Source organism: Cherax quadricarinatus, chromosome 49 (genome assembly GCF_038502225.1).
Source record: "Cherax quadricarinatus isolate ZL_2023a chromosome 49, ASM3850222v1, whole genome shotgun sequence".
NCBI lineage: Eukaryota > Metazoa > Arthropoda > Malacostraca > Decapoda > Parastacidae > Cherax > Cherax quadricarinatus.
The window spans coordinates 10498230-10511536 of NC_091340.1; the positions used below are offsets into that span (position 1 = coordinate 10498230).

A 13307-nucleotide genomic window follows, 5' to 3' on the forward strand; every position below is an offset into this window, starting at 1 on the left:
TTTAATACCAATGTGATTTTAGTCCACATATTTATCTCATTTGGGCATACCCAAAAACACTTCCCTGATTTAATACTGCTTGTAGATAGTTCTTGGATATGTGCACAAGGGGAGTGACACCAATTTTCACAAAAATGACGAGTGTTCACGACCTCTGTAAAATTTATGCATGATAACCAAGAGAATCTTTCTCGTGGTACCTTGAACACACACACGCACACTAATGTGATAACCACAGATCAGCTTGGTGACCCGCTCCCACTCTCTCCTCCAAGGAATCCAGTAAAAATCTGGTACGATAGTTAGTCCTGTGATCATCCTCGACGTCAGAGTGCCTTGTGTGATCAACTTGTTCTTCAAAGAATCCTTTGAAGATCAATTTATTCTTCAAAGAGTCCTGTGATCAATTTGTTCTTCAAAGGCTGGTGCCATCACCCTGTACTTTAAATAGTACCGTAAACTACCCACTGTCAATATTATTCTAAGAAGTACCCTTACTCCACATTGTCACGGGAAAGCCCTCCAGTTAAACATCTCTGATAAACAACGTCTCTCCTAAAAAAGTAAGTATATTATTTATATATACTCATGAATGTTGCTTTATCAATGTGTAATGACTATTTCTCAACGGGAAGCCATAACCACTTGGAGACAAATAGAGAGAAAACTTGTTAATTTCGAAATGAAACTGAGGATCGCACACTGCGAAGACGATCCCAGTTCTTTATTGAACTATTCAAGCAAAATTTATTTCTTTAATATATCCATATTGGTTATATCTTGCTACTGACTTATAAAACATTTTACATAAGCTTAGAAGTGAGTTTGCACCTTGCATAGCGTTTGGCTTACAAGCGGAAGGATCCAGGTTCGATACTGGGTGATTCGGGACTTAAAATCAAGTCCCCTTACAGATATTTGCTGGTTACCTTATCACCGAAAGTCGTGTATAAGCTGTATCATGTATTTGTGGAAATAGAGATTATCATGGTTAAGGCAACATACATATAACAGGGAAATAATGTTGTGTGAGTGGAGTGTGAGTGGAAATAATGTTGTGTGAGTGGAGTATGAGTGGAAATAATGTTGTGTGAGTGGAGTGTGAGTGGAAATAATGTTGTGTGAGTGGAGTATGAGTGGAAATGTTGTGTGAGTGGAGTATGAGTGGAAATAATGTTGTGTGAGTGGAGTGTGAGTGGAAATGTTGTGTGAGTGGAGTATGAGTGGAAATAATGTTGTGTGAGTGGAGTGTGAGTGGAAATGTTGTGTGAGTGGAGTATGAGTGGAAATAATGTTGTGTGAGTGGAGTATGAGTGGAAATAATCTTGTGTGAGTGGAGTATGAGTGGAAATAATGTTGTGTGAGTGGAGTATGAGTGGAAATAATGTTGTGTGAGTGGAGTATGAGTGGAAATAATGTTGTGTGAGTGGAGTATGAGTGGAAATAATGTTGTGTGAGTGGAGTATGAGTGGAAATAATGTTGTGTGAGTGGAGTATGAGTGGAAATAATGTTGTGTGAGTGGAGTATGAGTGGAAATTCATCATATGTGATGGAGAATGACAGTAAACTTATCCTGTGTGATGATTACATAAAAGGATGGAGTTTAACATAAAAAATCTATACAATGGAATGACAGGAAAACCATCCTTCATGACGGCTGTTAGGTAGACCTAGTTTTTTCTTGACAATATAAAAAAAAATAGTTTAATTGATAAATAACTTTCAGCCGTTCATTTCATACTTCACTTAATATTTTTATTATGCACCTCATACCCATCCTGTGGGTGGTAGTCACTCCATACCCAGCCTGTGGGTGGTAGTCACTCCATACCCAGCCTGTGGGTGGTAGTCACTCCATACCCAGCCTGTGGGTGGTAGTCACTCCATACCCAGCCTGTGGGTGGTAGTCACTCCATACCCAGCCTGTGGGTGGTAGTCACTCCATACCCAGCCTGTGGGTGGTAGTCACTCCATACCCAGCCTGTGGGTGGTAGTCACTCCATACCCAGCCTGTGGGTGGTAGTCACTCCATACCCAGCCTGTGGGTGGTAGTCACTCCATACCCAGCCTGTGGGTGGTAGTCACTCCATACCCATCCTGTGGGTGGTAGTCACTCCATACCCATCCTGTGGGTGGTAGTCACTCCATACCCAGCCTGTGGGTGGTAGTCACTCCATACCCAGCCTGTGGGTGGTAGTCACTCCATACCCAGCCTGTGGGTGGTAGTCACTCCATACCCAGCCTGTGGGTGGTAGTCACTCCATACATATCCTGTGGGTGGTAGTCACTCCATACCCATCCTGTGGGTGGTAGTCACTCCATACCCAGCCTGTGGGTGGTAGTCACTCCATACCCAGCCTGTGGGTGGTAGTCACTCCATACCCAGCCTGTGGGTGGTAGTCACTCCATACCCAGCCTGTGGGTGGTAGTCACTCCATACCCATCCTGTGGGTGGTAGTCACTCCATACCCATCCTGTGGGTGGTAGTCACTCCATACCCAGCCTGTGGGTGGTAGTCACTCCATACCCAGCCTGTGGGTTGTAGTCACTCCATACCCATCCTGTGGGTGGTAGTCACTCCATACCCATCCTGTGGGTGGTAGTCACTCCATACCCAGCCTGTGGGTGGTAGTCACCCCATACCCAGCCTGTGGGTGGTAGTCACTCCATACCCATCCTGTGGGTGGTAGTCACTCCATACCCAGCCTGTGGGTGGTAGTCACTCCATACCCAGCCTGTGGGTGGTAGTCACCCCATACCCAGCCTGTGGGTGGTAGTCACTCCATACCCATCCTGTGGGTGGTAGTCACTCCATACCCAGCCTGTGGGTGGTAGTCACCCCATACCCATCCTGTGAGTGGTAGTCACTCCATACCCAGCCTGTGGGTGGTAGTCACCCCATACCCATCCTGTGGGTGGTAGTCACTCCATACCCAGCCTATGGGTGGTAGTCTCCATACCCAGCCTGTGGGTGGTAGTCACTCCATACCCATCCTGTGGGTGGTAGTCACTCCATACCCATCCTGTGGGTGGTAGTCACTCCATACCCAGCCTGTGGGTGGTAGTCACCCCATACCCATCCTGTGGGTGGTAGTCACACCATACCCAGCCTGTGGGTGGTAGTCACTCCATACCCAGCCTGTGGGTGGTAGTCACTCCATACCCATCCTGTGGGTGGTAGTCACTCCATACCCATCCTGTGGGTGGTAGTCACTCCATACCCATCCTGTGGGTGGTAGTCACTCCATACCCAGCCTGTGGGTGGTAGTCACCCCATACCCATCCTGTGGGTGGTAGTCACTCCATACCCATCCTGTGGGTGGTAGTCACTCCATACCCATCCTGTGGGTGGTAGTCACTCCATACCCAGCCTGTGGGTGGTAGTCACTCCATACCCATCCTGTGGGTGGTAGTCACTCCATACCCATCCTGTGGGTGGTAGTCACTCCATACCCAGCCTGTGGGTGGTAGTCACCCCATACCCATCCTGTGGGTGGTAGTCACTCCATACCCATCCTGTGGGTGGTAGTCACTCCATACCCAGCCTGTGGGTGGTAGTCACTCCATACCCAGCCTGTGGGTGGTAGTCACTCCATACCCATCCTGTGGGTGGTAGTCACTCCATACCCAGCCTGTGGGTGGTAGTCACTCCATACCCATCCTGTGGGTGGTAGTCACCCCATACCCATCCTGTGGGTGGTAGTCACTCCATACCCATCCCGTGGGTGGTAGTCACTCCAAACCCATCCCGTGGGTGGTAGTCACTCCATACCCATCCTGTGGGTGGTAGTCACTCCAAACCCATCCCGTGGGTGGTAGTCACTCCATACCCATCCTGTGAGTGGTAGTCACTCCATACCCAGCCTGTGGGTGGTAGTCACTCCATACCCAGCCTGTGGGTGGTAGTCACCCCATACCCATCCTGTGGGTGGTAGTCACTCCATACCCAGCCTGTGGGTGGTAGTCACCCCATACCCAGCCTGTGGGTGGTAGTCACCCCATACCCAGCCTGTGGGTGGTAGTCACTCCATACCCAGCCTGTGGGTGGTAGTCACCCCATACCCAGCCTGTGGGTGGTAGTCACCCCATACCCATCCTGTGGGTGGTAGTCACTCCATACCCATCCTGTGGGTGGTAGTCACTCCATACCCATCCTGTGGGTGGTAGTCACTCCATACCCAGCCTGTGGGTGGTAGTCACCCCATACCCAGCCTGTGGGTGGTAGTCACTCCATACCCAGCCTGTGAGTGGTAGTCACTCCATACCCAGCCTGTGGGTGGTAGTCACTCCATACCCAGCCTGTGGGTGGTAGTCACCCCATACCCAGCCTGTGGGTGGTAGTCACCCCATACCCAGCCTGTGGGTGGTAGTCACCCCATACCCAGCCTGTGGGTGGTAGTCACCCCATACCCATCCTGTGGGTGGTAGTCACTCCATACCCAGCCTGTGGGTGGTAGTCACCCCATACCCAGCCTGTGGGTGGTAGTCACACCATACCCATCCTGTGGGTGGTAGTCACTCCATACCCAGCCTGTGGGTGGTAGTCACCCCATACCCAGCCTGTGGGTGGTAGTCACCCCATACCCATCCTGTGGGTGGTAGTCACTCCATACCCAGCCTGTGGGTGGTAGTCACCCCATACCCAGCCTGTGGGTGGTAGTCACCCCATACCCATCCTGTGGGTGGTAGTCACTCCATACCCAGCCTGTGGGTGGTAGTCACCCCATACCCAGCCTGTGGGTGGTAGTCACCCCATACCCATCCTGTGGGTGGTAGTCACCCCATACCCAGCCTGTGGGTGGTAGTCACCCCATACCCAGCCTGTGGGTGGTAGTCACCCCATACCCAGCCTGTGGGTGGTAGTCACTCCATACCCATCCTGTGGGTGGTAGTCACCCCATACCCAGCCTGTGGGTGGTAGTCACCCCATACCCAGCCTGTGGGTGGTAGTCACCCCATACCCAGCCTGTGGGTGGTAGTCACCCCATACCCAGCCTGTGGGTGGTAGTCACCCCATACCCAGCCTGTGGGTGGTAGTCACCCCATACCCATCCTGTGGGTGGTAGTCACCCCATACCCAGCCTGTGGGTGGTAGTCACTCCATACCCAGCCTGTGGGTGGTAGTCACTCCATACCCAGCCTGTGGGTGGTAGTCACTCCATACCCAGCCTGTGGGTGGTAGTCACCCCATACCCAGCCTGTGGGTGGTAGTCACTCCATACCCAGCCTGTGGGTGGTAGTCACCCCATACCCAGCCTGTGGGTGGTAGTCACCCCATACCCAGCCTGTGGGTGGTAGTCACCCCATACCCAGCCTGTGGGTGGTAGTCACTCCATACCCAGCCTGTGGGTGGTAGTCACCCCATACCCAGCCTGTGGGTGGTAGTCACCCCATACCCAGCCTGTGGGTGGTAGTCACCCCATACCCAGCCTGTGGGTGGTAGTCACCCCATACCCAGCCTGTGGGTGGTAGTCACCCCATACCCAGCCTGTGGGTGGTAGTCACCCCATACCCAGCCTGTGGGTGGTAGTCACCCCATACCCAGCCTGTGGGTGGTAGTCACCCCATACCCAGCCTGTGGGTGGTAGTCACCCCATACCCAGCCTGTGGGTGGTAGTCACCCCATACCCAGCCTGTGGGTGGTGTAGTTATTTATGCAGACATGAATTCACAAAAATATTTCTGAAGTATTAATTTACATTTTAGCAAAGTCAGGCTTCATCGTCAATTCTTATATGCTTATCTTCAAACCATTGTAATCAGTAATCAATTCAAATGTATATTATTATTACTATAATCAAAACTAAACGTTAAACCAAAAAGAGTCATACAGCTTTGATTCAAAATATATAAAGACAGGCAAATGAAATTGAAAATACTTATTAATTAACAATTGTTATCAGAAATGTGACCAGTCACTATTGTTGGACAAACTAGGCAGTCAAGGCCTCACTGGGTGTCTTGATGATGTATTATTGTTATTATTATTATTATTATTACTCACGAAATCGTAATAACACGATTGCAATATACCTAGATGGATTAATTTTATTGTAGCCAGCTGGCCCATTGGCTTGAGCACTGGCCTTGAGTTTAACGACTCTCTCGCCATGGGTTCTAACCCTACCAATTCCGTGATTTATTATTATTGATATTGTTGTTATAATCAACTTAAACGCTAAACCCGTAAGGGTCTATGTAGCTGGTTGTCTCCACACATCAGGGAAGGATGACCAAGCCTCCAATACTCATTACACTGAATGACCCACACGGGTTATCTATAAGTCAATAACACCACATCCCCCCCCCCCGCACTACTTCCAATATAAGCTTAAAAAAAAACTCATACTGACATTCGTGTTTTGCAGTGTGTGACAAGCAAGCAGAAGAGGCAGTGAATGGCAGGAAAACACAAGAGGCAGTGAATGGCAGGCAAGAAGAGACAGTAGATGTGAAGCAGTTAGAAGAGGTGAATGAGGCTCCACAAAAAACATATCGAAGTCTCATCACAGAGTCGCACGTCAAACAAGCTCTGAAGGCACAACAAGGCAGCAGTGCACAGTTGCTCTCATGGACTGTTACAGACTTCACTAACAAGGGCGACAACTACGCATGCGTCGTGACAAGTGTAGATGTTCGTTATCATAAAGAAGGAAAAGACAGGAAAACCTCGTTTGTAGTGAAATGTAATCCATGTCGGGCCCTCTCAATATTCAATGAATTTACGACTATGGCTTTTCAGAAGGAGGCGGGATATTACCTGGAACTTATGCCCTTATTCAACGCTCAGCTGAGTCGCGTAGGGCGTGAACCAATACGGGCTCCTCACTGCTTCTTTGCTCACTTGACTGAACAAGAGGAAGTTATATTCCTTGGAGATTTGCGCCCGGAAGGTTTCAAAATGTTTGATCGCATGAAAGGAATGGACAAGGCCCACGCTGTCCTTGTCCTCAAGGAACTAGGCAAACTTCACGCTGCCTCTATCTTATATCAAAAAGAAACATCAGTAGTATTGGAAGACAAGTACACACATATTCAGAAAGACTTTCAGTCTGTGTCTGGAGGCGATGAATTTAAGAAAATCCTTACTTCACAAACTGAGAATGCAGCAGAGATGGCAGAGAGAATCAGTGGATACGAAAAAGTCGCTGATTGGCTGAAAGATTTTGCACCAAGTAGCATGGATGTCTTGCTGGAGCAACTAAAGAAGAGTCCTCCTTTTGATGTGCTTTGTCATGGTGACTGCTGGAACAACAACATCTTGTTCAGGTAGGCATATTATATTCATGGGAAAGCACTCAAACTCGTAGCGGTCATGAAGCGCCTAAGGGAAATGGGATGTATTCAAGATGATCCAGAGCCAGATTGCTATACTCTGTGAGGGGTCAGAGAGTTAGGTTCCTTACGGAGGATCGAATTTCCGTGTTTACACACATACACAGGGAATGGTAGTCTCATATTTCTTGGATCAAGAGGGGATTCAATATTTCAGTCTCTTAGGCCCTCTTCGGCTCATTATTGATTTCTAGATATATTTAGGTCTCTAAGCCAGTTTCTTTGTTTCCAATGACTACTGTTCATTACACTTTCAGTATTGTTTTAATATGTGCAATAACTTTAAGATAAACAAGTGATGTTTTAATAAACAGTTTAATTATAGGGAATGTTAAATTTCAAGCGTTTTCGTCACTTCTCTTTACATTCTGAAAGAATTTTTCTTGAAAATGTGATTGAGACCTTAATAAAACTCTTGGAATTCAACTACCATTCTCACGGTAGTCAAATTCTATACAAATATTTATTCAACAGGTACGATGAGACAGGTGTTCCGGTCGATGTAAGACTGCTGGACTTTCAGATCAATCGCAAAGCCTCGCTGGCCACAGACCTCAACTACTTCATGTACACCAGTTTCAATGGTCCTGAAAGGAAGGACAATTTGGAAACTTTCTTGAATGTTTACTATGAGTCCTTAAGAGAGGTGCTGGAGGCAGGAGGAACCAAAGCTGAGTTTACATCTCAGGAACTACAAGAGGAATATCACAAGAAGAACTTGTTTGGTTTGATAATGGCAATGATGGTTGTGCCTATTGTGGTGAGTCAAGCAGCGGAGATAATGGATCTAGATAACATCACCGATGGAGACTTTGTAGAGAATCACAGGGAGAGAATGTTGAAACAGCTGGATAGTAATCCACTTCTTCGACCTCGATTTCTCTCTGTATTTGATGACATGTTAGAATATGGAATAATATCTTAGGTGGTAATCTTAAATAGATCTTGTTAAGGAATGAAGGAACATATAGTTTAAGCAATAGTTTAAGATAATAGAATGAATGTCTATAAGGGAAGAAATGTTTATATATTTGATATTTTAGAATTTCAGATTCAAAATTTATTCCCACATGATACACTGTATGTGCAAAAATGAATAACACTTGATATGTATATAAGAACATGAAATGCATACAGATAAGACTTATTCAATGGGTAACTAACTAATGTATATGTAAGTAGATAAAATATATCATTGTACATGATTAAATGAGAAAAAAAAAATATTTCGGTTATATTCCAGTAAGGTTATTGGTATAATTTTTTACTTTAGACGACATTCAAGAACCGGAATTCTTGACGGAGCGACGATTTCAAGTAACAGTCTCATTATAATTTCTAAAAATAAAATTAATTAAAAAAATATAACCAACTCAGAGGCAATGAGAGTTGATGAATTTAAGAATGTAAAGTACGTAATTTTTTTTTTAGGCATTGCACATAAATTTAACGTCTTTTCACACTGGTTTTAAATAATTACCTGGAGTTTACCTGGAGAGAGAGTTCCGGGGGTCAACGCCCCCGCGGCCCGGTCTGTGACCAGGCCTCCTGGTGGATCAGAGCCTGATCAACCAGGCTGTTGCTGCTGGCTGCACGCAAACCAACGTGCGAGCCACAGCCCGGCTGATCAGGAACTGACTTTAGGTGCTTGTCCAGTGCCAGCTTGAAGACTGCCAGGGGTCCTGGAGTTTACCTGGAGAGAGTTTCGGGGGTCAACGCCCCCGCGGCCCGGTCTGTGACCAGGCCTCCTGGGGGTAATCCCCCTTATGTGTGCTGGGAGGCAGTTGAACAGTCTCGGGCCCCTGACACTATTTCTTTAAAGCTAAATTATGAATACATGTACATGCGAGAAATGGCTTTACATCTTTATATTCTTAATACGGTGTAATAATAAGTGGCAAGTGATAATTGATCAGAAAGTTTCCTTTAGGTGTCCCGTAGCCCGAGTGTAGCGCACTCAGCTCACACACTGAGGTCCGGGGGTCGATCCCCTGTGCGACTGTAAACATTTATTTATTTATTTATTTGAACATTAGGACGTGTTTCATAAGACAACTGCTGTCCATCTTCACCCATCAGTAAAATGGGTACCTGGGTGTTAGTCGACTGGCGTGGGTCGCATCCTGGGACAAAACTGACCTAATTTGCCCGAAATGCTCTACATAACAAGGGGCTTTCTATATAGTAGTATGTCATTGATGTTAGCTAGGATTGTATACATTGTACATGTACTTGTAGGATTGTATACATTGTACATGTACTTGTAGGATTGTATACATTGTACATGTACTTGTAGGATTGTATACATTGTACATGTACTTGTAGTAGATCAAGATATTAAATGGTTGGTAATGTGAAACTGTACATAAAATACTTTGCCTTTTCTTGAACATTTCTGAGTGAGTTGTCTCTGATTTCTTTCATTTTATGGCATTCCAGTACATAATGACGCAAAGTGTGACAGTTGTCCATCTGGCAGTTTACACTTAGTTTGGTCTACATCATTTGGTGGTGACTTAACCTGCCAGAGACACTGATAACACAGACTGAACCCGGCAGTAGTAATATTCAAGACTGCGTATTTACGCAGACATGATTTAGATCATACACACACACGTACGTGCGTGTGTACTCACCTAATTGTACTCGCGTAATTGTGGTTGAAGGGGTCGAGACTTTGTGTATGTATGTATGTATGTATGTATGTATGTATGTATGTATGTATGTATGTATGTGTACTCACCTACTTACCTAGTTGAGGTTGCAGGGGTTGAGTCCTAGCTCCTGGCCCCGCCTCTTCACTGGTCGCTACTAGATCACTCCCTGAACCGTGAGCTTTATCATACCTCTGCTGGGTTATCAGTGTACTCACCTAGTTGAGGTTGCAGGGGTCGAGTCCAAGCTCCTGTGTGTGTGTGTGTGTGTGTGTGTGTGTGTGTGTGTGTGTGTGTGTGTGTGTGTGTGTGTGTGTGTGTGTGTGTGTGTGTGTGTGTGTGTGTGTGTGTGTGTGTGTGTGTGTGTGTGTGCTCACCTAGTTATGCTTGCAGAGTCGAGCCACAGGTCCTGGCCTCGCCTCTTCACTGGCCGCTACTAGGTCACTCTTCCCGCTCCATGAGCTTTATCATACCTCTTCTGAAAGCTATGTATGGATCCTGCCCCCACTACATCACTTCCCAGACTATTTCGCTTCCTGGCAACTCTGTGACTGAAGAAATACTTCCTAACATCTCTGTGATTCCTCTGAGTCTTCAACTTTCAACTGTGTCCCCGTGTTGCTGTGTCCCATCTCTGGAACATCCTGTCTCTGTCCACCTTGTCGATCCCTCTCAGTATTTTATATGTCGTTATCATGTCCCCCCTATCTCTCCTGTCCTCCAGTGTCGTTAGGTCGATTTCCCTTAACCTCTCCTCGTCGGACATACCCCTTACCCCTTTGCACTTTCTCTAGTTTCCTTACATGCTCGGCTAGGTGTCGGTTCCAAACTGGTGCTGGATACTCCAATATGGACCTAACGTGCACGGTGTACAGGGTCCTGAACGATTCCTTATTAAGATGTCGGAATGCCAGGCGCCCGTATGCTGCAGCAGTTATTTGATTGATGTGCGCCTCAAGAAATGTGCCCGGTGTTATACTCACCTCAAGATCCTTTTCCTTGAGTGAGGTTTGTAGCCTCTGGCCCCTTAGATTGTACTCCGTCTGTGGACTTCTTTACCCTTCCCCAATCTTCATGACTTTACACTTGGTGGGGTTGAACTCCAGGAACCATTTGCCGGACCAGGCCTGCAGCCTGTCCAGATGCCTTTGTAGTTCTGCCTCGTCCTCGTCCGATTGAATTCTTATCATCAACTTCACATCATCTGCAAACAGGGACACTTCGGAGTCTATTCCTACCGTCATGTCGTTCACAAATACCAGAAACAGCACCGGTCCTATGACTGACCCCTGTGGCACCCCGCTCGTTACAGGCGCCCACTCTGACACCTCGACAGGTACCATGACAGGTATTCCCTGAGCCATTGTAGTGCCTTCCCTGTTATCCCTGTCTGGTCCTCCAGCATTTGCACTAATCTATTCTGTGAACTGTGTCAAACGCCTTCTTACAGTCCAAGGAAATGCAATCTACCCCTCCCCCTCTCTCTTGTCTTACTGCCGTCACCCTGTTATAAAACTCCAGTAGGTTTGTGACACAGGATTTCCCGTCCCTGAAACCGTGCTGGCTGTCGTTAATGAGCTTATTCCTTTCTAGGTGTTCCACTACTCTTTTCCTGATAATCTTCTCCATGACCTTGCATACTGGTGCTGTGTGTGTGTGTGTGTGTGTGTGTGTGTGTGTGTGTGTGTGTGTGTGTGTGTGTGTGTGTGTGTGTGTGTGTGTGTGTGTGTGTGTGTGTGACCTAAATCATGTCTGCATAAATAACTCATTACCATTGTAACTACATAAAAACATGTAAATAGTTCATTACCACTAACTTGTTTAGCTATCAAAACTTTGCTGCCAAGTCACTGGACCCATTATGTACCTCTAATCTTTTTTGACTACCGCCCACATGATGGGTCACGAAATCGTAATGACACGATTGCAAACAAACCATACCCCGGCCGGGATTGAACCCGCGGTCAGAGAGTCTCAAAACTCCAGCCCGTCGCGTTACCCACTAGACCTAGTTGGACGAATCTTATCCGGGCTAGCTGGTCTAGTGGCTAACGCGACGGGCTGGAGTTTTGAGACTCTCTGACCGCGGGTTCAATCCCGGCCGGGGTATGGTGTGGTTCACATGATGGGTATGGGGTGCATAGTAAAGATATTTATGCAGCAACCCAAATCACATGACCTAGGTCCTCACCTTATTCATCAATTAATCAGAATTACACCACGTAAGCACTCTACATAGCGCACCCCATGCTCACCTGTGAGCGGTAGGGCAAACACTATAGTTTATATACATTCTATATTACTGGTCTACCTTCCACTGAGTGAAATGTTGATGTAATAAAGACATAAGCTCTGTTATGGGTCTTCATGCAAGGCCCATCTCTGCATATAAACCGAGATGTATCTCTCAGTGTACATACACTGATAAATACGTATCCTTCAGTGGGTATTCTCTGAAAAATATATCTTTCAGTGAACATTCATTGATAACTATGTTTCTTTCAGTGTATATTCGCTGACAAATACGTACACGAGGGAATATATACCAAGACTAACTTTAATCTCTTTTATTATGTTTATCATCGTTAATGACTTTCCTCTCAAGCTTATATACACTCAGAGACATATATCTCTGAGTAAGCATACATTAACAGATAAGTGTTCCTGTGTATAAGCACTCTTGAGTTCACAGATTAAACGCAGCCTTAAGGACTCTGTAATTTGTGTGTAAGAATTGACGGGGATAATAAAGTTTATATGAAATTGTGTAATGTGTATCTTCAGCTTTGAAAAGTATTAAATCAAATGAAAACCTAGATTGCCTATAATTTCCATATTTACTGTAAAGAGTTGATTGAGGAAAAACTGTTGTAATTTAGAGGAAATTAATATTCTATTAAGGAAAATGTGTTGTACACCAAACAGAACACAGAGAGTAGTAGTCAACAGAGTCTGAGGCGGCTACGGTGAAAAGTTCTGTTCCACAAGGCACAGTACGCGCTCCTATCCTGCTCCTCATCCTCATATTTGATATAGACAGGGATGTAAGTCACAGCACCGTGTCTTCCTTTGCAGATGACACCCGAATTTGCATGACAGTGTTCCCCACTGAAGACACCGCAAGACTCCAGGAGGACATCAACCAAATCTTTAAATGGGCCGCAGAAAACAATATGAAGTTCAATGAAGAGAAATTTCAGTTACTCAGATATGGAAAATGTGACGAAATTAAAACTATATCGGAGTATAAATCAAATTCCAACCTGGGAGTGATAATGTCAGAGGATCTTACCTTCAAAGACAACAACATTTTATCT

General features: G+C 46.1%; 1 protein-coding gene across 1 annotated transcript; it reads left to right on the forward strand.

The window, feature by feature from the left end:
* The first annotated feature begins 203 nt into the window (after positions 1 to 203).
* Positions 204 to 12806, forward strand: LOC128697078 (uncharacterized oxidoreductase dhs-27-like). The gene is made up of 3 exons (XM_070095191.1): positions 204 to 563; positions 6370 to 7270; positions 7811 to 12806. Coding segments are annotated over exons 1-3 (1353 nt in total). The 5' UTR covers positions 204 to 562; the 3' UTR covers positions 8262 to 12806.
* The last annotated feature ends 501 nt before the right edge of the window (positions 12807 to 13307 follow it).

Excerpts from the sequence above, each read along its gene's own strand:
- LOC128697078 (XM_070095191.1), top strand. Across the intron at positions 7,271-7,810 it reads AACAACAACATCTTGTTCAG|GTACGATGAGACAGGTGTTC; the intron begins GTAGGCATATTA and ends TTTATTCAACAG.